Raw genomic sequence first — 25,428 nt, 5'->3', positions numbered from 1 at the left:
AGCATTAAGGTCTTCTTCAGGGAGTCCTTCCTTCTCATTAGGTGGCCAAAGTATTTGAGTTTCCTCTTCAAGATCTGGCCTTTGAAAGAGCAGTCAGGGTTGATCTCCTCTAGGACTGACAAGTTTGATCGCCTTGCAGTCCAAGGGACTCGCAGGAGTCTTCTCCAGCACCAGAGTTCAAAGGCCTCCATTCTTTGGTGCTCAGCCTTTCTTATGGTCCAACTTTCACAGCCATATATTGCAACTGAGAAAACCATAGCCTTGACTATACGCACTTTTGTTGGCAGGGTGATGTCTCTGCTTTTTAGTATGCTGTCTAGACTTGCCATAGCTTTCCTCCTCAGGAGCCAGTGTCTTTTAATTTCTTGGCTGCAGTCCCCATCTGCGGTGATCTTGGAGCCCAGGAAAATAAAATCTGTCCCTACCTCCACTTCTTCCCCATCTATTTGCCATTAGCTGCACTGATTTTACCTACTATGCTGTTTTCAAAATTGAACAGTGGAATCCGTTTCAGGAGTCTTACAGGGTAAAAATAGACTTCTGGTGCCAGTGCAAAGCATAAGGCACCTAATTTAAGCCTTAAATCCTTAATTTAATTAAGGATTTAATTAATTAAATCCTTAATTAAATCCTTAAATGCCTTAAAGAAAAAAAGGACCAACATTTTTGGATTTCCTGTTCTAGGTGGATACTGGGAACCATCAAGAAGATACGCCAGTCTGTCTGCATTTAAATTTCTATCAGGAAATTTCTCAATGTTTAGTTAGGAATATATTGTACAGGTAGTCCTCCACTTACAACAGTTCATTTAGTGACTATTGGAAGTTATAACAGCACTAAAAAAAAATGACTTATGGCCTTTTTTTTCCACAACCGCTGATCACATGATCAAAATTCAGATGCTTGGCAACTGATTCATGTTTACGACGACTGCAGCGACCCATCGTCACGTAATCTCCTTTTGCAACCTTCTGACAAACAAAGCCCATGGGGAAGCCAGATTCACTTAACAACCGTTACTAACTGAGCAACTGAGCAACAGACTCACTTAACAACTGTGGCAGGAAAGGTCGTAAATTGGAGCAAAGCTCACTTAGGAAGTGTCCCACTTAGCAACAGAAATCTGGGGCTCCACTGTGGTCATGGTTCTACAGCGGAATTATTGAGTCTGTCATCTGCACCTCTATAACTGTCTGGTTTGGTTCTGCAACCCAACAAAATAGACCCAGACTTCAGAGGAGAATTAGAACTGCGGAAAAAATGATGGCTACCAACCTGCCTTTCATTGAGGACCTGTATGCTGCACGAGTCAAAAAGGGGGCTGTGAAAATATCTACAGACCCCTCACATCCTGGACATAAACTCTTTCAACTCCTATCCTCAAAACGACACTATAGGGCACTGCACACCAGAACAACTAGACACAAGAACAGTTTTTTCCCAAACGCCATCACTCTGCTAAGCAAATAATTCCCTCAACACTGTCAAACTATTCACTAAGGCTGCATTACTATTACTATTAATCTTCTCATCGTTCCTATCACCCATATCCTCCCACTTATGACTGCATGACTGTAAACCTTGTTGCTTGTATCCTTATGATTTATATTGACTGTTTTCTAATATGATTTGATTGCTTATTTGTACCCTTATCATTAAGTGTACAACATTAAGTGTTGCACCTTATGATTCTTGATGAATGTATTTTTTTTATGTACACTGAGAGCATATGCACCAAAGACAAATTCCTTGTGTGTCCAATCACACTTGGCCAATAAAAAATTCCTCTTCTCTTCTCTTCTCTTCTCTTCTCTTCTCTTCTCTTCTCTTCTCTTCTCTTCTCTTCTCTTCTCTCCTCTCCTCTCCTCTCCTCTCCTCTCCTCTCCTCTCCTATCCTATCCTATCCTATCCTATCCTATCCTATCCATCATTTAACTCTATTCTGTTCTATTCTATTCTATTCTATTCTATTCTATTCTATTCTATTCTATTCTATTCTATTCTATTCTATTCTATTCTATTCTGTCGAGGCCTGCCTCTAATTGGCAGAGAGAGAAAAAGAGACTGGTTTCTTTACCGGCAGGTGGCAGTAGATATGTATGAGTGGCTTATGCGTAGCCGAGAATATAGTAAACCTATTCTGAAACAATTTCGCTTTTCTCTGTTTATTTCCCAGGGATTTCAATACAGATGCCAACGACATCCAAATAAAGCAAACAAAACCTTTATGGCACAACTATTTTCTCTGTGGGTTCAAAGGCGTACAGGTGAAGTAACGTCAATTTACATCCTCTTCCTTTGGAATTTTCAGCAAAATGAAAAGCAGAACACAAATGTTCTAATATACACAATACGTTAGAAAGTTAAATGCATGTTGTTTTTTAAAAAAAAACATGCAGGGAGCACATACTACGTGTACCAAGTTTCTATATTAACTGTGTGTTTATTGATAGGAACTATCTAATAGATCACGTGTAATGTTTAGTATTATAAATCGTAGCTCTTTTCTTTTTTGAAATCTAGACTTCTAAATGCTGCCAAGTCACCCCTTGGAAATTTCAGTGTTACTTTTCACAATTCCTCTGTACGAAATTATTTTTAAAACCGAAGACCGCATCCCGTGGCACAATCTGTTTATATTAAACTGAGCCCATTATCCACTGGAAAGAAACATCCTGCCCAGCTCCATAAATAAAATGAAAAAAAAAACAAAACAAAAAAAGTTTTGAGTCAGAGACTTTGTTCTCCCTCCATATACATATTCCATAATAAATGTGAAAGTTTGATCCCTCTTCAAAGGAATGCCTGCTAATCCATTTCTGGTTAACAATCTGATGGATTTCTCCTTGTTGGGAAATTGTCAGAGAGGGGGCCTCACAGCAAGTAGTTTTGTGTGCCTAAAAGGAGAATATTTTTTTTTAAAAAAAAATTGTGGGCAATTTAGTGCGCGAGAACGTGTTTAACTTGAACTGTCTTCTGTGGGTGTTGCAGGAATCCTGCTGTTGCTGTCTAATGCTGGAAGTATGTCAAGAGGGTTGAAGGGGACTCGGCCTTTCTAAAACAGTTCAGGCCTTCTGCAGATTGCCAATTTTTCTTAGTAATATAAGCATGTTGCAAACATAAGAATTTGTGGTACTGGATTCGATCAGGTTTGCCCAAATGGATCCAGAACAAGCAGTTTTGTCAGCACATACCGTATTTTTCGGAGTATATGACACATCTTTTTCCCCCTTAAAAGGGGGTGAAAATTATACACCGAATGTAGCCCCGCCTACTCACTGGCCCCCACCCTTTGGCCTCTGCCTCCCAGCAATTTACCTCCTTGCAGCAAGCAGCAAGAAGAAACAGCCCATTTCAGCTTCAGGACAGCCTAATTAGCACAAGTTGATTGGTTCGGCCTCCCGACTCTCAGCTGTTTTGCTCTCAGCTGTTTTGTGGGGGCCTCTGCTGTTTGCTGCAATGAGGCAAAATTGCTGGGAGGCAGAGGCAGATTTCTTTTTGTTTTCCTTACCAAAAAAGGTAAGTGTGTCTTATAGTCCAGTGTGTCTTATGCTCCGAAAAATACGGTAACATAAAGCTTTGGAATTCGGAGGTTCAGTTTAGCAGAGTTAAATTAACAGATTGGGCCTCCAAGGTTTTCCCACAGTGTTTGAAACCTCAATAACTTTTAAGATGTGTGGATTTCAGCTCCCAAAATCCCCCCCAACCAGCTGACACGGAGGACACTCTATGCCCTCCAGAGAAATAGGCTTGAACTCCCAGAATTCTTAGCTTGTCTGATCATTGCTGAGAATTCTGGAATTTCAATTTTCCCCAGATATATAAAACTTGAAGCAGAAAGCTCTCTACTTTGTAAAGGTAAAGGTTTCCCTCGCACATATGTGCTAGTTGTTCCCAACTCTAGGGGGCGGTGCTCATCTCCGTTTCAAACCCAAAGAGCCAGTACTGTCCGAAGATGTCTTCGTGGTCATGTGGCCAGCATGACTAAATGCCAAAGGCACACGGAACGCTGTTCCCTTCCCACCAAAGGTGTTCCCTATTTTTCTACTTGCATTTTTTACATGCTTTCAAACTGCTAGGTTGGCAGAAGCTGGGACAAGTAACGGGAGCTCACCCCATTACGCGGCACTAGGGATTTGAACTTCTGAACTGCCGACCTTTCGATCGACAAGCTCAGTCTCTTAGCCACCGAGCCACCACGTCCCTCAATTACTTTGTAGCAAGGTACTTTAGATGAATGTAGATCAGGGGTTCCCGATCTGAGCAACTTTAACCCCGGCCCTCCGAGATCAAACATAACCCTGTTGTGGCCCTCAATGAAATTGAGTTTGACCCCCCTGATCTAGAGGATGCCAAGTCAGGGAAGGCTTCTTTAAAACCTTCTGCCTAACAGAAAAACGATTGACTGTCCTCAGGTATAACTTAAAGCAGAGTAGGACAACTTGAGATCCAACCGGATCCACCTTGGATGCTTCCTGTACGGGAATTTGCTGTATGTTACCACTATGGCTTTTCTGCCTTGTTTCCACCTGGAAACAAATATAAACCTGTAACATGTTTTCTAAAACTTAAGAAAGCCCCCCAAACCTCAACAAAATTTCACAAACCACTTAGCCTTCTCTCATACTCTGAGCAAATGCAGCTCACAACCATCCAAAGACATCCTCCAAATAGTAAGCCATCAAACAGAAAAAGAGATATGAATGAGGATATTGCTCTTCTAGTCACTATGACCAGTGGTAGGATCCTCCTGGTTTCACAACTGGTTCGGTGATCGCGTGCGCACACAGTTTGAACAAATGTTCACTTCCGGGTTTCTTCGGAGGAGTAACACAGCTGATTCACGCGGCAATCGGCTCTGCCGCACGAATCAGCTGAGGAGATACAGGTAGGAAAATAGCACAGGCGGCCGGGTGGGCCCATCTTATTTATTTATTTATTTATTTGTTTAAATTTCTATACCGCCCTTCTCCAATGTAGGACTCAGGGCGGTGAACAGCCAAAGTAAAAACAAGACATACATACAAAACATACAAAATCTAAAAAACTGTTTAAAATAATTAAATAATTTTGGCCGTAATTAAAACATTCCAATTTAAAATCCGTTTAAAATTTGACTCAAGCCAGCCCAGCTAGTTGAAATAAATGGGTTTTCAGGGCCCGACGAAAAATCCGGAGGTCTGTTATTGTACGTAGCTCTGGGGGGAGGTTGTTCCAGAGGGCGGGCGCCGCCACAGAGAAGGCTCTCCCCCTGGGGGTCGCCAGCCGACATTGTTTGGCGGACGGCACCCTGAGGAGGCCCACTCTGTGGGAGCGTACTGGCCGGTGGGAGGCTATTGGTGGCAGAAGGCGGTCTCGTAAGTACCCCGGCCCTAAGCCATGGAGCGCTTTAAAGGTGGTCACCAACACCTTGAAGCGCACCCGGAAGACCACCGGGAGCCAGTGCAGCTCGCGCAGGAGAGGTGTCACGTGGGAGCGCCTCGTCGCCCCCAAAATCCCCCGCGCGGCTGCGTTCTGGACCAGCTGGAGCCTCCGGGTGCACCCCAGGGGGAGCCCCATGTAGAGAGCGTTGCAGTAGTCCAGGCGGGAAGTGACGAGTGCCTGAGTGACTGTGCGTAGGGAGTCCCGATCTAGAAAGGGGCACAACTGGCGTATCAGGCGGACCTGATAAAAAGCCCCCCTGGCCACGGCCGCCAAATGATCTTCTAACGACAGCCGTGCGTCCAGGAGGACGCCCAAGTTACGAGCCCTCTCCGTGGGGGCGAGTGATTCGCCCCCAATAGCCAGCGATGGCGTCAGCTGGCTATATCGGGACGCCGGAAGCCACAGCCACTCGGTCTTGGATTGTCTGGGTGAACCGGTTCGCTCACAGCTGATCGTCGTAGCTACCGGTTCGCTAGAACTGGTCCGAACTGATAGAATCCTACCACTGACTATGACCCAAAGCAGCTGAGCAGTTTTTTTTTTAAATTAAGCATAAAAAGGAAGGTCTTAAGTTCATGCATTTCTCTTGTTTAGTTCATCAAGGACAAGATCATATAAAAAGCAAAATGGGGTACGACGGTTATGGGCAATTAATACAAATAAAATAGATACGATTTTTGCTTATATTACATGAGCTGTGGTGGCGCAGTGGTTAGAGTGCAGTACTGCAGGCTACTTCTGATGACTGCCTGCAATTTGGCAGTGAGGTGGGTAAAATGAGGACCCACATTGTTGGGGAGAATATGCTGACTCTCTAAACTGCTTAGAGAGGGCTGTAAAGCACTGTAAAGTGGTATATAAGTCTAAGTGCTATTGCTATTCCTTCCTTCCTTCCTTCCTTCCTTCCTTCCTTCCTTCCTTCCCTCCCTCCCTCCCTCCCTCCCTCCCTTCCTATCTTATTCCCTTTCTCATTCTCCTTTCTCATGGTGCAGTGTGAGAATCCAGTATTGCAGGCTAACTCTGCCCACAGTCAGGAGTTCGATCCTGACTGGCTCAAGGTTGACTCAGCCTTCCATCCTTCTGAGGTCGGTAAAATGAGGACCCACATTGTTGGGGAGAATATGCTGACTCTGTAAACTGCTTAAAGAGGACTGTAAAGCGGTATATAAGTCTTAAGTGCTATTGCTATTCCTTCCTTCCTTCCTTCCCTCCCTCCCTCCCTCCCTCCTTCCTTCCTCCCTCCCTCTCCCTCCCTCCTCCCTCCCTCCCTCCCTCCCTTCCTATCTTATTCCCTTTCTCATTCTCCTTTCTCATGGTGCAGTGTGAGAATCCAGTATTGCAGGCTAACTCTGCCCACAGTCAGGAGTTCGATCCTGACTGGCTCAAGGTTGACTCAGCCTTCCATCCTTCTGAGGTGGGTAAAATGAGGACCACATTGTTGGGGAGAATATGCTGACTCTGTAAACTGCTTAGAGAGGGCTGTAAAGCAGTATATAAGTCTTAAGTGCTATTGCTATTATCCTGTAATTTGCAATCAAGTTCAGCTCAGTGGTTTATCTTGGTCTTTTGTTATAAAAATGCATGCCAAGAACTATATCTGTTTTCTAATTGTAGTATTAATTATCCTCTCTGGGTTTAGATCTGCGGTTCAGCCCCCAGAAAGCACCACACAATTACAATGTTCTCCAAAAGCTATTTTCAGGAATTATATGGACCCTGATGATTGTGTCTAGGCATCCAGCCATGAGCCGCAGCTGCAGGTTTCATGCTGCATTTCTTTGGATGCTGAGCATAACACATTTTTCTGCTTAATTTGACATCTCGTATTTAAATGACTTGAGTCACATTGGGAACAAAAATCAGCTAGATTAATGGAAAAACGGGAAAGAACACCATGCAATGATGCACATTGCATGTGATTTTCAGGAAATCGCATGAGAAAAATCTTGAAATTTCTTCTAAAATAAAATCCACATCCAGGCCCAAAACAGCTTCCATTGGTTCCATTCCATCTGCAATGGTACTAAAAATAAAGATCCGATATACTTTTCTTAGGAATCAGAAATACACATCAATTCCCTTGCAGAGCAAGCGATTATGGCTTCCAAACATTTGAGGTCAGGAATGTAAGTGGTTTTTTTATCTTCCAAGCTTGCTTTCAGCTCAAAGGGAGAAAAAATAATGTAGCCAAAAATAGGAAAGAAATTGTTTTATGGAATGACACAGTTGATAAGAGCAAAGTAGTAAGGAGGAGAGCAATGGCCATCACGCTTCCTGGCCAAATTAAAACAGACACAAAAGGTCATGTTCTAATACGTGGACAGCAATTACTGTCTTCTGGATGGCCACTAAAATAATTTGGACATTTGAAGAGCAGATATCTAATCTCTGTTAAATTGGCTGCTGAGTTTAACTTGGCCAATAGCTCAGTTTTTCTGTTTTTTTCTAATAGCCTATGGAACGGTTAGTGAATTCACAGCATCTATCCATTTCTACTTCTTCTTTGATAAAAATAAATCCATAACCAGCAGAACCATAACAAAGTACTCCTAAGACCACTTGATGTATTCAGAAATGAATACGGTTGGAGAAATAATCAGATTGAACTCATCCTTCCTACTTTTTTGCACCATTGTATGGCCAAAACTGCATTTGGAAATGGAGAATAAATTTATGCACAGTTTGTTTGGTGATGAAAGACATTCGCACCCATGCTTTTAACATGCATTCTGTTTGATCATCTGAAAACCAGATTAAGAAGTTGGGGGGGGGGAAAGTATGTATAAAATGGGCTTCTTCATTCTAATTCATTGCACAAGGTATATCTTTTATTGTAGAAGTCTTACTTCTCCAGGGTTTAGATTAGAGCTGGCTTCCTTCTCAGCAATTAAAGGCCAAAGAGAATAATTCATTAAACCTTTTTCAAGAAATGTGGTGAAGCCCAGGAGGAGGCAAAGTAGAGCTGTGGGACGAAATATATTAATTACCTTGCAACTTTAAAGTGAGCTTAGGAACGTCGTCCAAAAGAATCTGAAAGCATCCTGAGAATGAGGCAGTAAAAATATCGTTTGTGAGGAATACATTTTTCAGGAAACTGGAAAACAGATTTCAGCCGTACAAATTACCTAATGATGTAACACTTGTTTGTTTTAAGGAATCTAGCTCAATTATATTCTGGACCTGCCTAGTTCTCTGAAAATAGGTCCAGACTGCTATGTATGTGCTGCCCAGGAAGCCATGAAAATTATGTGTCTGTGTGTATGTGCGTATATACGGTACATACACATACAGGAAATCCTCGACTTATGACCATAACTGAGCTCAAAATTTCCCTTGGTGAGCAACACAGTTATTAAGTGAGTTTTGCCTCATTTTACGACCTTTCTGGCCACAGTTGTTAAGTGAATCACGGCAGTTGTTTAGTTACACAGTTGCTAAGTGAAACTGCCTTCTCCGTTGATGTCAACTCATAAAGCATTCCAGGCCTGCTTTCGAGTTGCCATAAGGAGGAGGCGGGAGCACATTCCATGCATACCTTTCTCCAGATTGAATCACAGGTTACCCTAGCCAGCAGGAGAAGAGTGTTTTCTACAGCCCGGGAAAGTTCTCCGTTGGAGAATGTGATTTATGACATACCCAGGGAGAGGGGGGAAACATGGTCATAGTGGGCCGTAAATTACGTAGGGCAGAACTGACTCCACTTGGATAAGTGCCGACATGTTGCTCCTAATAAATAACTGGATTTCTTTTGAAACCTGGCTCGAGGCTCATGAATTAATTAGGGCATCCGTCAACAGTTGATGTTGTTTGTCAGAAGGTCGCAAAAGGGAATCACATGACCTGGAGACATGGCGACCGTCATACATATCAGTCAGTTGCCGAGCGTGCGAATTTTGATCACAGGGATGCGGCAGTAAGTGTGACAAACGGTCATAAGCCACTTTGTTCCAATGCTGTTGAAATGGTCACTAAATAAACTGTGGTAAGCCGAGGACGTCTTGTTGTATGAAAACCAGCTTTCCTCGTCCCACGAAGAAGACAACGGTTTTAGTTCTTTTGAAACAGAGAAATCAATTTATCTTGTATTTTCAGGATCACTTCAGTCTGAGGAACCCGAGCGGAATTAACTGCCTGGTGGAAGGCACAATTCCTCCAAGTTCCGGTTTATCCAGCTCCAGCGCTTTGGTCTGCTGTGCGGGACTCGTGACTCTCATGGCCAATGGCAAGACCCTTTCAAAGGTAAGGTGGGAAGGAGGACCAGGCTCTGCAACAGACTGTTAAAATTGAAGCTGGTGAATTGACATACCGTATTTTTTGGAGTATAAGATGCACCTTAGTTTTGGGGGAGGAAAATAGGGGTGGGTGGGAAATTCTGCCTACCAGGTATTCATCTGGCTCATCCTTAGTCTGGTCAGCTTCAGCACATTAGTTCACTGGTTTTGAGCGTTGGGGATAAAAAACAGCTTCTAAAGCACAACTGATCTTCAGAGAGAGAAGCAATGAGAAAAGCAGGTGAAGCACGGAAGATAGCTTCACTCGCTAGCGCCTCGTTAGGGCTGAAAAAAAGCTTCGAAAAAGCTACATTCGGAGTATAAGACGTACCCCAATTTTCAGCCTCTTTTAGGGGAGGAAAAAGTGCGTCTTAAACTCCGAAAAATACGGTAATTTTTTAAAAAGAAATTCTCGAAACTACGAATTGTTTCCACAGTTAGTAGCTGGGGAGTTTATCTTTGAAGTAGACCAATGGAAATTTTGAGAGTGTGTTGTGGGGTCTGACTCAAAGGGCCGTTTAAAATAAGACGGTTATAATAATTATTTGTATCCTTTCAAGGGTTCTTCCGAAATGCAATGCAAACTAATGGTAAATAAAAAGGCAGTAAATATTTAACAGCAAATCTAGTCATGTTTTGGATTCTTCCCATTGGGGGAATGAATGGCCCTTGGGTGGGTGGAAGATGGAAGGGAGAGAAGAATCTAGCTGGAGCAGGTTGTAGGGTTGATGGCCTCTTGTAGATTTCAACCTTCCAGTTGACCAGAAAAGTATTAGGTTGACTCAGCCTTCCATCCTTCTGAGGTGGGTAAAATGAGCACCCAGAGTTGGGGAAGGAGAGAATTTCACACCTCTTTTAGCAACATACTTAATTGATTGTTATTTTAAATGTAATCGAAATAAATACGAAGCTTTAAGTATGCTGCAGAAAGAGGCGTGAAATTCTCTTCTTACCAAATTTGGGCTAGAGTGCAGGGTTGCATTACAGCATTTCAAACTGAAATGCTAACATCAACACTGCCTGCATTTCACTGAATGCGTCTGTCAACCTACCCAATATTGTCCCTAAACAAAAAACAGTAGGTAGCAACAATGGTAATAGCGCTTATATACCACTTCACAGTGTTTTACAGCCCACTCCAGGGGTGAAATTCAGCAGGTTCTGACAGGTTCTGGAGAACCGATAGCAGAAATTTTGAGTAATTTGGAGAACCGGCAAATACCAGCTACTGGTTCTCCTAACTGCTCAAAATTTCCTCTACTGGTTCTTTGAACTGCTCAAAATTTCCACTACCAGTTCTTCAAACTGCTCAAAATTTCCGCTGCCGGTTCTCCGAACTGCTCAAAATTTCCGCTACCGGTTCTCCGAACTGCTCAAAATTTCCGCTATCGGTTCTCTGAACTGCTCAAAATTTCCACTACCGGTTCTCTGAACTGCTCAAAATTTCCACTACCGGTTCTCCAAACTGCTCAAAATTTCCACTATCGGTTCTCCAAACTGCTCAAAATTTCCGCTACCGGTTCTCCAAACTGCTCAAAATTTCCGCTACCGGTTCTCCAAACTGCTCAAAATTTCCACTACCGGTTCTCCTAACTGCTCAAAATTTCTGCTACCAGTTCTCCAGAACCTGTCAGAACCTGCTGGATTTCACCCCTGGTTTTGAAAAAACAGGCTCCATCTCAGTAACCCCTATCACCAAATACCATCAATTCTCAAACCGGTAAACCCAACCCCTGACCTGGAAAGACTCTTGGGAATTAGAACCTTTTACATCCTGGAAACCAATTAAAGAACAGAAAGCGAGAGAGCTGGAATGAATGGCTATTACTCACAATTATCCTAGTTTACAGAAGAGAAAACGCAGAGGCCAAGGAAGTAACCTCCTGCCACGGATGAGGCAAGGAGGCAATCTGGAGATTATCCAAAGATCAGCCACAAGACTGGGCTGAAATGAAGCAAGAGGGCTCGAACCTTGAGCAAGAAAACCTTTAACAAGAGAGGATTACAAAACCATCCATAATCAGGAGCTTGGCACATGACCTAGATCAGAATACCCTGCCTGACCCCAATACTGTTCCATCCCAAGGCTGTAATTGAGCGAAGGCTTTCATCCTTGGCCTACAAAAGCTTCATTCCAGCATCAGAAGTTGCTCATTAAGGCGGGCCAAATACACAGAACTTCGGGAGTAGACCATGATGTCAAGGGAGTCTTCTTACAATTGGACACTCTGTCCCAATAAACGTGATCTGGATAGTTGAGAATCTCCATAGACAACCGAGCGTTCCTGCATTTCCCAGCTGCAAATCCTGAACTGGCCACATTCTTCAGACCTCTAGATACTTTCCTGCTCTGGGGCAGACTCGGCTGCTCCTTATGGAGGGTGGATCAGGGACAGCCTCCGTAGCATCCTGGGCTTCTGCCTCATGCTTGGATAAGGACCTCTAAAGGTGGGAGCATAAGTTAGCAATGAAGGATGTAACTTTCAGCTTTGGCTGAAAAGCAACTGCTGCACCACCATTAGATGGCGGTGGGGATTTTTTTGCCACGTAATGGTCCTCCTAATCAGGGGTGGGCTGCTGGGAGTTCGCAGGGGTTCGAGAGAACCTCTAGCTAAGATTCTGTGCAGTTCGGAGAACCCACAAATCCCACTCCTGGCTTGGGGAGGGCAAAAAATGGGCCCGTTTCTGGCCTCCAGAGGGCCTCCAGAGCCCGGGGAGGCTGTTTTCACCCTCAATGAGGCTTGAGAAAAGCCTCCGGAGCCAGGGGAGGGCAAAGATGCCCCCCTCCCAGCCGTGGTGCAGGAGGCCGACTACGCCATGCCCACCATGGCCACTCCCAACCCTGCAAACTGACAGAGAACCCCTTGGTAAAATTTTTGAAGCCCACCCCTGCTCCTAATGTAACAGACGATACTTCTGCTGAGACCAATATGACTGTTTCCTCAAAGTAGAACTTGGTGTCGTAGTCAAAACAGAGAAGAATTAGATTCCACTAGTCTTCTAGGTTTTAACCTACAGCAGAAGTCTTCAAAGTTGGCAGCTTTAAGACCTCTGACCTACAGGATTGGGTCAAATGCAAGGTTTTATCTACTGAGCTTGTCCATGTCCAAGGAAAATAATAATACAAATATCGAAAGTATGTTTTGTTTCAAAGCTCAAAACTTACAGTGAAAAGCAAAGGAATCGAAATCAGCAAAAGGACTTGTTCGAAACACAATTATCCTCCAAAATTGGTCTGCTTTGTTAAGGTTTGTGACCATATTTAGCATGTATTGAGCGAATGGGAGCCGTTTTGCAGGCTGTGGCACTGTTCTTGATAATGTTGTTTTTCTGCTCTTCTAATTAGATATTTTCTGATTAAACGTTATTTCATTGCATAAACATAAAAAGCCTAAACACAGTCTCTTGTATAACCACCAATGATAAACATTCTTAGTTCATGTGCTGTCAATCTGGGATTAATAGCTGCCAACTGATACAAACATCCGGATTATATTTGCAAAAAAAAAAAAAAAAAAAGACGTTTTGAAAACCAAGCGTCCAACTTTTTTGCTTGCTTTAGAAAAAGGTGAGGGAGGCTGCGACAGAATACAGAGTAACAAAGTTGGAGGGGACCTTGGAGGTCTTCTAGTCCAACCTCCAGCTCAAGTAGAAGACCCTATACCAGTGATGGCTAACCTTTTTGCCATCACGTGCCAAAAGCAGGGGCAGTGTGTGTGGGGGGTCGCACATGTGCATGCCCACACCCTTAATTCTATGTGCCCCACCCCCACGCTCCCCACACTTTTGGCACTCAATGGCCCAGTGGGCCCGGTAGGCCCATTTTTCACCCTCCCCAGGCTCCAGAGCCTTTCTAGGAGTTTGGGGAGGGCGAAAACGGCCTTCCCCACCCACCCCAAGAGGCCCTCCGTAGGCTGGAAATGGCTCGTTTGCTGACTTCCGGTCCCCCATAGAGCCTCCGGGGAGGATGGGGAAGTCCGTTTACTCTCTTCTCAGGCTCCTAGAAAGGCTCTGGAGCCTGGGGAGAGCACAAAACAGGCCTTCCACACACTCCCAGGCCCTTTGGAGGCAGGAAACAGTCTGTTTCCCTACTTCTGGTGGGCCCAGAAGGCCCAAAAATCAGCTGGCTGGCGCACACATGCACACCGGGGCTGAGCTCACGTGCCCACCTATATGGCTCCGTGTGCCACCTGTGGCACGCGTGCCATAGGTTCACCATTACAGCCCTATACCATTCCAGACAATCTCTTCCTGAACACCTCCAGAGAGAACAAGCTTTCCTCACTATTCCATTCTAGCTACATCACGTTCCACCTAGTCACTTGAAACAATAGCTAAAAAGCAGAGCCCATCTAAGAGATTTGGTTGTCCAGGCAAAATATAGGATGCATTTTGTAATAAGCTGACTTCATATAAAAAGAATACCGCTTAGGGGAGGGACCAAAAGCCCTACTAAGCAGGTATATACAAAAGTATGAAGGCTATTGCTTAACGCATTGTAAGCCGCCCTGAGTCTCCGGAGAAGGGCGGCATATAAATCGAACCAATAAATAAATAAATAAATAATGTCCACTGGAGTCATAATATGCAAAATCTGCCACATAAGAGAACCTCTTCACGCTATCGGGTGGTGATAAGAACAACTAGGTTTAACTTCAGTGTGCATCATGCTTCTTGAGACTAACAGACCGGAAGCAGCAGGTGAAGCTAAGCAGAATCACACCACGAGGTGGCTTAAGACATGGTCTACTTCTTCAGCGAAGACATGGATCCAAAATGGAGGGTCTTTGTTGTTTCGTAAAGATCGTTGAAAGCCCTCAGAATTTCCCCCGCCCCATCGTAGTCTCACCTCCAACTTAGCATGAACGCTGAATTCTGTAAATCAAGCTCGATGTATCACAGCGGAAACAAGTCCGTGTTTACTGGGAAAACAAACCAGAGTGACTCAGTGCAACCGTAGACAAACAAGGGGAAACCTTTTCCATTAAGTGTGACATCGATTAGATAAATGTTTTATCTTTTACTATTTCCCATAAATAGATTTAGAGATGGTTCTTCGAGTAGAAATCCTAGTGCTGAACAGGCTAAGATTAATACCGCCCGCTCTTTTCATCTATCAGGCAGTGATTAAAATTCCGGCAGTTCATTATTAGCGATTTTTTTTTTTTTTGAGTTTACCTCCAAAGAGCACTGAAGGAGATACAGTCACTTTTTTGTCTTCTGTATTAAAAACATCTGTCGGATCTGGACAATCGGTCGTGGGGGTGGGTGGGGTGGGGGCTTCCAGTTCTACTCACACGTTTTCTGAAGGATTTCTACACATTTCAAGTTTGTTAATCCCCTTTTTGACAGTTCTATCTTCTCCACTAAGAGTTTATGAGGGAACTGACATAGCTGAAGGAGAGTTGTGAAACCGCTCTATCGGTTTTCCATGTCGTATTTGCGAGCCCTTCGCTCTGATCAGGCAGCTCCCAGCTCTCATTTTTTACAGCTGAAGTCTGTTTTCAGTGCCTTTATGGAAACAAAAAGTGGGCAGGCCTCCGCATTCCAAGCTAAGGATTTGTTGGCTTTATCTTACAACATGTACTGGATAATGTCTCCTTGGTTGTGCTCTAGCTTAAATCGCTGCAGCTTTATAAGCAGGGAAGAAATGTTTGTAATCCTTTTTTAAAATACATACATACATACATACATACATACATACATACATACATACATATATGCAAGTCTTAGTGTATTCGGGTCTTTTCCCGTATAAGATTGAGAGTATCTTGGCAACGTTTCGACGAGGTCCCACTTGTCATTTTCAAGCTGGTATCTTCGGCTTCGTGCCTGTGCGAGCAAAAGGCACGAAGCCGAAGACACCAGCCTGCAGATGACAAGTGGGACCTCGTCGAAACGTCGCCAAGATACTCTCAATGTTACACAGGAAAAGACCCGAATACACCAAGACTTGGATTGGAGCTGAAAGGCGAAAGGGATGCAGTACGCTCCCTCCCACATGCTGGGGTAGACCAGGTGCCTCGATAGAAAAACACTTAATCTCTCCCCTGACTCAAGCTGATGAAGGGAGGAGAACTTGTGGCTCAGAGGTTAATACAACTGCCTAACATGCAGGCAGCCCAAGTTCGAATCCAAGTAAGAGTATGGCTAGCTGATGAGAGCTAAATAGCTTGAAATAGATCTATACATTTAGATCTATTTCAAGATGTATTTTCTATACATCTCCATTTATTTCTTTATCAGTGAAATATAAATTTGTTATATATATATATATTAAGGGAAAAGAAGTTTGCAATCATGATATCCTGGGCTTTGTACATTTAGGAACAGGTTTTCTGATTTGTCCTTCAGACTTTTGAACTTCAGCTGCCATAAACCTGCCGATAGAATGGGAAATAAATAAAGAATAATAAAGAAATAAATGAAGTTCAAGACATCGGTGGCGATCAGCTGATTGGCCAAGGCTGACATGAAGGGAGGAAAACCTAAATATTCCCCTCCGTAGCTCAGTTTGTAAACTAGTCTTGGATTTCTCTGTGTGTAATTTTCAAGTATTCCTACTGGTCTTTTTTGGGGAAAGAGTGATTACTGGTATAACCTGCCACGAAGACAACCAGGAAAGATTCCTGGGCAGGACCTCTTATTCAAGCAGTATTAGCAAGCGCTGTTTAAGGATCTTTCAAAGAATAGAATAACAGAGTTGGAAGGGACCTTGGAGGTCTTCTAGTCCAACCCCCTGCCCAGGCAGGAAACCCTACACCACTTCAGACAAATGGTTATCCAACATCATCTTAAAAATTTCCAGTGTTGGAGCATTCACAACTTCTGCAGGCAAGTTATTCCACTGATTAATTGTTCTAACTGTCAGGAAATTTCTCCTTAGTTCTAGGTTGCTTCTCTCCTTGATTAGTTTCCACCCATTGCTTCTTGTCCTGCCCTCAGGTGCTTTGGAGAATAGCTTGACTCCCTCTTCTTTGTGGCAGCCCCTGAGATATTGGAAGACTGCTATCATGTCTCCGCTAGTCCTTCTTTTCATCAAACTAGACATACCATCTTTGCCTCAATAGAGCAAAATCAGTGCTGCATTCAGTCTCACGTATTCCTGTTTAAGCCATTGATTGTTGGGGTTGCTGGACAAGACCTCAGAGCTCTGGCCTAAGGCCAGCCTAGCCAGCCATGATCCCAACCCCCTCAAAGTAGCCAAGAGAGGCAGAAATGACAGGCCTGTCAAGATCTAGCAGCTTAAGAGAACCGTTTGTTCCTGAGAAATTCATGACTCTGTCGGAGTGAAAGAGAGACATAGAAAGAGGGTTCAGGAAGGCGGATACCAGCTTACAGATGCAACGATGTGATAATTAGCTCATGGAGTTCAGAATGCATGGAACGAGAGCGATCTCAGAGTTATCCCAGCACGGTGTCAGATCTGTTGTAAGGAACGCCTGCAGGGATATCCTCTAAATCAGGGGTGTCAAAACTCAATTTCATTGAGGGCTACATCAGGGCTCTGGTTGACCTCAGGGGGCCAGGCAGTTGTGGCCAACTGGATGACCGTGGGCAGCTTGATGCCACTCCCCAAACTGCTGGCATGTTTCCTCTTTGCATTGGATAGACCGGGCCGAAGCGATGCGGGTAGACCGGGCTGAAGCAATGCTGGCCCAATGTTTCCTCTTCGCAATGGGTAGACTGGGCCGAAGTGACACAGGTAGACCAGGACGGCCCTGCTGGCTGGATCCAGTCCATAGGCCTTGAGTTTGATACTCCTGCTCTAAACTCTCCCTGCCTTGACCATTGTGTCCCCATAGGTGGAACTGGCTGATCTGTGCAGCAAGAGCGAACGTTACATTGGCACCGAAGGAGGCGGCATGGACCAGTCCATCTGTTTCCTGGCAGAAAAGGGAACCGTACGTACCGCCTGAACCGTTAAGGAAAGCGTTCAAGAGATCCTTTTGGGAAAATTGACACGATAAGGAAACAGGCGAAAGAGCTGTAATATGTGTGGTGTTATCAGGAGGGGTGAAATGTTGAGTGTCGTCTCGATCTCTCTTATAATTGGACACGTTTAAGTTTTGCAAGACTTTCTGATGTATCCTGATCAGGGGTCGGTGTTGCTTTGATTAATCCTGCTATATTATAATGACTATCAAGTTTGTCAATTATGGAAGGCAAAACAAAATCAAAGGAACGTTAATGATATTCCGAATGATAAAACTGAGAAACTTACTCTAGTGGGGTGAAATGTGCTCAGATCCAATAAGTAACTTTGTACCGGTGTTTATAAGTAGCTTAGTTTGGGTCGGATGTTGGTTTTTCCCAGTGGTGAAATCCAAATTTTTTTACTACCAGTTCTGTGGGCATGGGCATGGTGTTGCTTAGTGGGTGTGGCAGGGAAAGAATACTGCAAAATCTCCATTCCCACCCCACTCCAGGGGAAGGACACTGCAAAATCTCCATTCCCCCCACCCCACTCCAGGGGAAGGACACTGCAAAATCTCCATTCCCACTCCACTCTGGGGCCAGCCAGAGGTGGCATTTGCCGGTTCTCCGAACTGCTCAAAATTTCCGCTACTGGTTCTCCAGAACCTGCTGGATTTCACCCCTGGTTTCTTCTTTACTAATTTGAGATTCCCTGAGACGAAGGAGGAAAAATGTCCAAAGCTAAAGCGGGGGGGGGGGAGTGGGGGAGCTTTGATTTATTGATCCTAAACACAGCCAGGCTACCCGTTGAAACTACTCTCTTCCTCTTCTGTAGGCAAAGCTGATAGAATTTAATCCTCTGAAGGCAACTGACGTGAAGCTTCCAGGAGGAGCCGTTTTTGTGATTGCAAACAGTTGCGTTGAAATGAACAAGGCCGCCACTTCTCATTTCAATATTAGGGTGATGGAGTGTCGTCTGGCTACGAAGGTACTGCATGGCTTTCATCAAACTCTAATGAAACCATCACCCAAATATGTGCGGGCTGGAACGCCCCTTCCACTCTACCAGTTGTTGCTTTATTTTAACACCAGGTCAGGTGCTGCCTCCAAGGGCATGTTTATCTCCCCGGGAATCTGGACTCAGGCCATATATACATGATGGATGGAAGTCAGGCTAGTAAAAGAGATCTGCCTGGGAAGGAAGGAAGGAAGGAAGGAAGGAAGGAAGGAAGGAAGGAAGGAAGGAAGGAAGGAAGGGCCTTTCTCGAGACGGGTTCTCACGCAAGGAGAGCAAGGGCGATGTTTCCTCGGCCATGGAAAGGGAAGCATTTTCACAAGAGACCAGGAGCTGAAAAAAAAAAAAAAAAAGAAAGGCAACACGTTAAAAATCAAGTTTCTGAGATTGGTGTTCAGGAACACTTGGGGCAAAAGGTTTGATCAGGAACCACCACAACTACTTGTGTACCTAATATTATGTCAAGGTTATAGTAAGGCGTCCAATAAGAGAATTGTGCTGACAAAGAAAGGAAGGAAGAATAGGTGCATCTTATACTCCGAAAAATATGGTATTCTCCAAAGCACCTGAGGGCAGGACAAGAAGCAATGGGTGGAAATTAATCAAGGAGAGAAGCAATCTAGAACTAAGGAGACATTTCCTGACAGTTAGCACAATTAACCAGTGGAACAGCTTGCCACCAGAAGTTGTGAATGCTCCAACACTGGAAGTTTTAAAGAAGATGTTGGTAGCCATTTGTCTGAAGTGGTGTAGGGTTTCCTGCCTAAGCAGGGGGTTGGACTAGAAGACCTCCAAGGTCCCTTCCAACTCTGTTATTCTATTCTATTCTATTCTATTCTATTCTATTCTATTCTATTCTATTCTATTCTATTCTATTCTATTCTATTCTAAATCACTAACCTCGAGCCGTTTCTCTGTTCACCCAAAGGTTGCTGGGCCAACTTGGATTCCTGGAATTGTTTTAGCAATCTCATCAAATTACACTTTCCTGGATTCTTCGGGATGGGGGGGGGGAAGGGAGGGAAACAGACAAAACCGTTAACTGGAATGAAAACTATATAAATGTGTAGCGTTAAGAATGTAGTTCCCAACTGAACCTACAGCCTGACAGCAATATCCAGGCAGAAGTGCCAGAAAAGAGGAACATTATCTTGGCAGCGAAAGGCTAGCCTGGAAGAGACAACAAGCCAACCCTTTCGCCATCTGATTGTTAACTGCCAGGAAATGCCTTGCTTTGGAGTCATGATTATCAAATGAAGTGCAAGAGAAAGTTTGACCAATCCTTAACATTAAACAAAGGGAAAAAATACCGTTGCTCTCGGAAGACGACTCCGTCCCCTTTGAAGGAAGCTTAGCGCAAGCGTAAGAGAAGTTCTGTATGGTGTCGCCCTTCCAATACAGTTTTCCTTGGGGGCAGGGGTGAAATCCAGCAGGTTCTGACAGGTTCTGGAGAACCGGCAGCGGAAATTTTGAGTAGTTTGGAGAACCGGCAAATGCCACCTCTGGCTGGCCCCAGAGTGGGGTGGGAATGGAGATTTTGCAATATCATTCCCCCTAGAGTGGGGAGGGAATGGAGATTTTGCAGTATCCTTCCCCTGGAGTGGGGAGGGAATGGAGATTTTGCAGTATCCTTCCCCCTGGAGTGGGGAGGGAATGGAGATTTTGCAATATCCTTCCCCTGGAGTGGGGAGGGAATGCAAGCTAACTCTGCCTACTGCCAGCAGTTCAATCCTGACTGGCTCAAAGTTGACTCAGCCTTCCATCCTTACGAGGTGGGTAAAATGAGGACCCAGATTGTTGGGGGTCAATATGCTGACTCTGTAAACTGCTTAGAGGGGGCTGTAAAAGCACCATGAAGCAGTATATAAGTCTAAGTGCTATTTCTATTGCTAGAGAAATGAAATCCAAAGCCTTAAGGGAGATATATGGGGGTTGACCGTTAATTTTTTGGCCGAACTGAATCCCCAATAATGTTCTCCATTTTTAGGAACTGACAGTGACACTTGCCTTACCTGGCAGTACATCCATCTGAACTGACTTTGGGGAGGCTTTTGGATTGAATTGAAAAAAAGAAAAGAAAAACAGCCTCAGGAAGGTCACTAGATGGCAGCAAAAGTAATTAATGTTGTAATAATTAACAAGGAAAACAAAACGGGAGGGATGGAGATAAACAGAACCAAAAGACGCAATTAGCTCTACTCGCAGTAGCTCTAATGTATTAATTACATTAATCTTTCTAATGTTTTCCCACCCTCGGTATATAGCTTTATTTTTTCCCAGCTTAAAAAAAACAAGGAAGAGTCTGGTGGGGCCTTTTCCGACTAGCACATTTGATTCACTCTCCAGAGCTTTGCAGCAAGGAGAAGGTTACAGTGGAAATACAGTGTCCCGGTCTGCATTTTTTTCTGCCTTTCTCTCACCGTTTGTCCTTTTCCTACTAACCGACCTCCTTCATGTGCCACAGTAGCCTGAGCTCAGAGTGCCTGTCTTTAGGGGAGAGCTAAATGCATTTTCCTAGCATGATTGAGGAGTGGGAGTGCAGTGTGCAGGGAAGAAGAAGGAGAGAAGAAGAAGAGAAGAAGAGGAAGAGGAAGAAGGAAAGAAGAGGAGGAGGAGGAGAAGGAAAGAAGAAAAGAAGAAGAGGAAGAGGAAGAAGGAAAGAAGAAGAGGAGGAGGAGGAAAGAAGAAGAGAAGGAAAGAAGAAAAGGAAAGAAGAGGAAAGAAGGAGAAGAGAAGGAGAAGACAAGAAGAAGGAGGAGAAGGAAAGAAGAGGAGGAGAAGGAGGAGGAAAGAAGAAGACAAGGAGAAAGAAGGAGGAAAGAAAAAGAAGAGGAGGAAGTGAAGGAGAAGGAAGGAAGAAGAGGAGGAGGAAAGAAGAAGAAAAGGAAAGAAGAAGAGGAGGAGGAAAGAAGAAGAGAAGGAAAGAAGAAGAAGAGAAGGATAAGACAAGAAGAGGAGGAAAGAAGAAGAGAAGAAGGAAGGAAGGAAGAAGAAGAGGAGGAGGAAGAGAGGGGGAGGAAGGAGGCGGCAAACAAGCATCTCCATTTAGGCACAGCTGTGGTTCAAAATATGTTTCTCCTTATAGAAACTCCCCTGAATTCAAAAACCTGAAAGAAACCAACACTGGCTTTGGGGGATATTTACAACGAAAGGTTTCATCACGAAGTGTATTTTTGCACCCTTGTCTTCAGGGAAAGTAACCACAACCGCCGCTCTGGCCGAGCAGAAGTTGGACCACCGCCAGGATTTAATGTGACTCAGGGGTTGAGAGACGCCGCACATGTCTCGCTTTCTGTGCCACTAAATGCCTTTGACCATGCACGATCTTTCACGGCCACTGAATTGCTGCAAACTCAGCCACCCACATGCCCTGCCTGAAATTCAGGCCAGAAGGTCTAACTTAAGCAGACTGGAGGCCTCGGTTAGAAACTGAGAACTCAGAGCTGCCTCCCTGATGGTGCTTTGTGTGCCTTGGTGGTGCAGGACTGCTCAACGTTTGGGACAATGCACATATGGGTAGTCCTTGACTTATGGCCACAACTGAGCCCAAAGTTTTCTGTTGCTAAGTGAGACAGTTGTTAATAGCAATAGCACTTAAGACTTATATACCGCTCCACAGTGCTTTTTCAACCCTCTCTAAGCGGTTTACAGAGTCAGCCTCTGGCCCCCAACAATCTGGGTCCTCGTTTTACCCACGTCGGAAGGATGGAAGGATGAGTCAACCTTGAGCCGATCAGGATCGAACTCCTGGAAGTGGACAGAGATAATCTGCGACACTGCATTGTAACAACTGTATTACTATGGCTGGCTGGCTGGCAGGCTTGCTTGCTTCCTTCCTTCCTTCCCAAGCTTTAGCAGACTTATATACCACTTTACAGTGCTTTTACAGCCCTCTCTAAGTGGTTTACAGAGTTCATTTAGGCTGAGTCAACCTTGAGCCTGGTGAGATTTGAACTGCCAAATTGCAGGCAGCTGGCAGGCAGCAGAAGTATCCTGCAGTACTTCACTCTAACCACTGCACCACCGCAGCTCTTAAGTGAATTTTGCCCCATTTTATGACCTTCCTTGCCCCAATGCTTAAGTGAATCCAGGGGTGAAATGTAAAATTTGTTACTATCGGTTCTGTGGGCGTGGCTTGGTGGGGGGGGAGGGGTAATGTGACTGGGTGGGCATGGCCAACGTTGTTTTTTTTTTTAACTTTTCAAAGAATTTTTTCTAATGCTTTGAAAAGCTTCTCTGACAATCTGGCAATTCAGCTGGGATCATCAGAGACTTTTCAAAGCATTTTTTTACCACCTCTTCAGCCAAGAGGTTGCAGAAAAAAAATGCTTTGAAAAGCCTCTGACGATCCCAGCTGAGCCGCGCGATCATCAGAGGCTATTTTTTTTTTTTACTTTTAAAAGCATTTTTTCGTCGGAAGAGGTTGTAGAAAAAATGCTTTTAAAAGTTAAAAAAAAAAGCCTCTGATGATCGTGTGGCTCAGCTGGGCATAGGGGGGGGTACAGGGATTTTTGCTACCAGTTCTCCGAACCACCTGCCGCCATCGCTACCGGATCGGGCGATCCGGTCCGAACCGGGAGCATTTCACCCCTGGATTGATGTTCTTCTAAGTGTTTTCTTTTCAAGAAAAGAACCCGATTTCTATGTTGGTAAAGATAAATTTTAACACGAAAGAAACTAAGGCTTCTAATAAGCTCTCTTTTTAAGAAATGTTTGGGTTAACTTCTTTCCGTTCCCTAATTTTGCATCCAAAGACCTTACTTGTTACTTTGCTTGTTTCAGCTTTTAGCCAAATCCAGGGGCCTAGACTGGAGAGCGGTGGCAAAACTCCAAGACGTGCAAACGAAGCTGAAGCTAAGCTTGGAGGAAATGCTGGCTGTGGTCGAAGAGGCGTTTCACCCTGAGCCTTACAGCCTAGAGGAAATTGGGGGAAACCTGGGAATTAGCCCCACAGAGCTACGTGCTCAGATCCTGAGCCAGGACACACAGGATGGTAAGTAGCATGCCAGTTTGGTGATGCCAGAAGCAATTTAGCATTTCTGTCTGTGCCGGGGACTTTAAATCATCAACGTTGAAAAGGGCCTGGGGGGAAAAAAATGTTACGGGCATTGCAATCAACTGTGATTTGACTCCAAGGGAACCAGATTAAGTGGACCTAGAGATGATGACATCATCATCATCATCATCATCATCATCATCATCATCATTATTATTATTATTATTATTATTATTATTATTTTGTAACTAGGACAGCTGTCAGTTACACATGGGTTTCTGGCTTTCAGATGAAGTGAGTTGTGGATGTGCTTGTTGTAAAGCATGCCATTCAACCATGCTTTAGAAGGACCACACACACACACACACCCAAATGATTAGTGTGACACTCTGACATCCTGAAAGAAAGTGAATTGAGTTTTGGTGTTCTGATCTAGGCTTCCCAAGAGCACGAAGCAGACTTCTGGTCCCGACAAAAAAACCCTTTTTATTAAGTTACTGTGAATTCCTCTCATTCACATCCAGCAAAGTCTTTCAAGGGAGAAAGACCTTATCTGGCTTGGAGAGCTGCCAGGCCGATATCTTCAAAACTTGGCAAGGAGTCTCTGAGAGTCACAAACCAATTAGGCAAACTAATTGTCTCCTGCAAACTCCACTCTCCTTTTGCTCCTCTATTCCCTCTGGGAGGGGCCATTCACTGTCCACCTGTGGCTGTACTCCTGAGTCGACCCTTGTTCCTTAGCTGTTCCCTTCTCCTGGCAGCTCTGCGCATGCGCACACTGGGAACAGGCTCCAGCTGTTCTTCTGTCCCACTGATGTCCGACTCTGAAGGCAGCTGACGACTGTCAGATGGCCCTGGCCCCCTCTCTGCCTCCGACGCAGAGCCCTCATCAGAGCCTTCCCCAGACTCCAGGACTGGCCCATGTTCCTCCCCAATCTCCTCACTGTCCGAATCTGCCACCAGCTCCGCTGGCGGGCCACAACATTTGGGTTCAGAGATCTCATTCAGATGGCTACCCAGCCATGCCAAGGGGAAGGTGTAAAAGATGTTCTTTTATGCAACCTGTAGCAATTCTTACCTGTAAGATTTTACCATATAGAGATTCATCAGCTAGTCTGCAGCCTGGTGTTTTTCTACTTCTTGTACGCATCACTACGAAGCCATTGGTGGATGCAGCTCCCCAGCCTGTGAGAAACCCAGAGAGAAAGAGAGAGAGCAGCCAACTTCCATTACAGACTAAGCCAGGGGTCTCCAACCTTGGCAACTTTAAGACTTGTGGACTTCAACTCCCAAGCTTTGCTGGCTGAGGAATTCTGGGAGTTGAAGTCCACAAGTCTTAAAGTTGCCAAGGTTGGAGACCTCTGGTCTAAGCAACCCGAATGGTGGTTCATTTTACATCCATGAAAATCACCCAGCATAAAACTAAATTTCAATATATCCTACTATCTAATGGTTCTGATGCAACAAGAACGGAAGAATCATCAAGCCCTCCCCCCCCCCCCCCCAATTCCTCAACTTGCATTACACAATCGTTCTAATAGGGCAGAAAGTTTGGTCCTGGCATTTGAACAGAGCAATTCAAAACCAGCATGTTCGTTGGGTGAAATTATTTAGCCCGCGTTCTGAATTCTCTTCTTTGAAAATCACATCGACGCCCTTTTGATCTTGATAGTTTTTTCTTTAGGATCATTTCTGATTTGGGAAAGGAACTCAATTCTCTTGTAATAGCTTGCCTGCCAACCCTAACTGTTGCTGCCCATGATTATAATCAGCCAGCCACATAGACATCACAGCTCTCAGATTAT

General features: G+C 44.5%; 1 protein-coding gene across 1 annotated transcript in view; it reads left to right on the top strand.

The window, feature by feature from the left end:
* The window catches only part of GALK2 (galactokinase 2), a 44,049-nt gene that overhangs the window by 6,353 nt on the left and 12,268 nt on the right, over positions 1-25,428 (top strand). The window contains exons 4-8 of the mRNA XM_070953402.1: positions 2,177-2,267; positions 9,517-9,663; positions 17,501-17,599; positions 18,448-18,600; positions 23,410-23,620. Coding sequence (XP_070809503.1) covers positions 2,177-2,267; positions 9,517-9,663; positions 17,501-17,599; positions 18,448-18,600; positions 23,410-23,620 — 701 coding nt within the window. The remainder of the gene's footprint in view (positions 1-2,176; positions 2,268-9,516; positions 9,664-17,500; positions 17,600-18,447; positions 18,601-23,409; positions 23,621-25,428) is intronic.

This window comes from Pituophis catenifer, unplaced genomic scaffold, assembly GCF_029215685.1.
Source record: "Pituophis catenifer annectens isolate HBS135680 unplaced genomic scaffold, rPitCat1.0.hap2 SCAF_14, whole genome shotgun sequence".
NCBI classification, from domain to species: domain Eukaryota; kingdom Metazoa; phylum Chordata; class Lepidosauria; order Squamata; family Colubridae; genus Pituophis; species Pituophis catenifer.
This window is presented reverse-complemented; position numbering and strand designations above follow the sequence as displayed.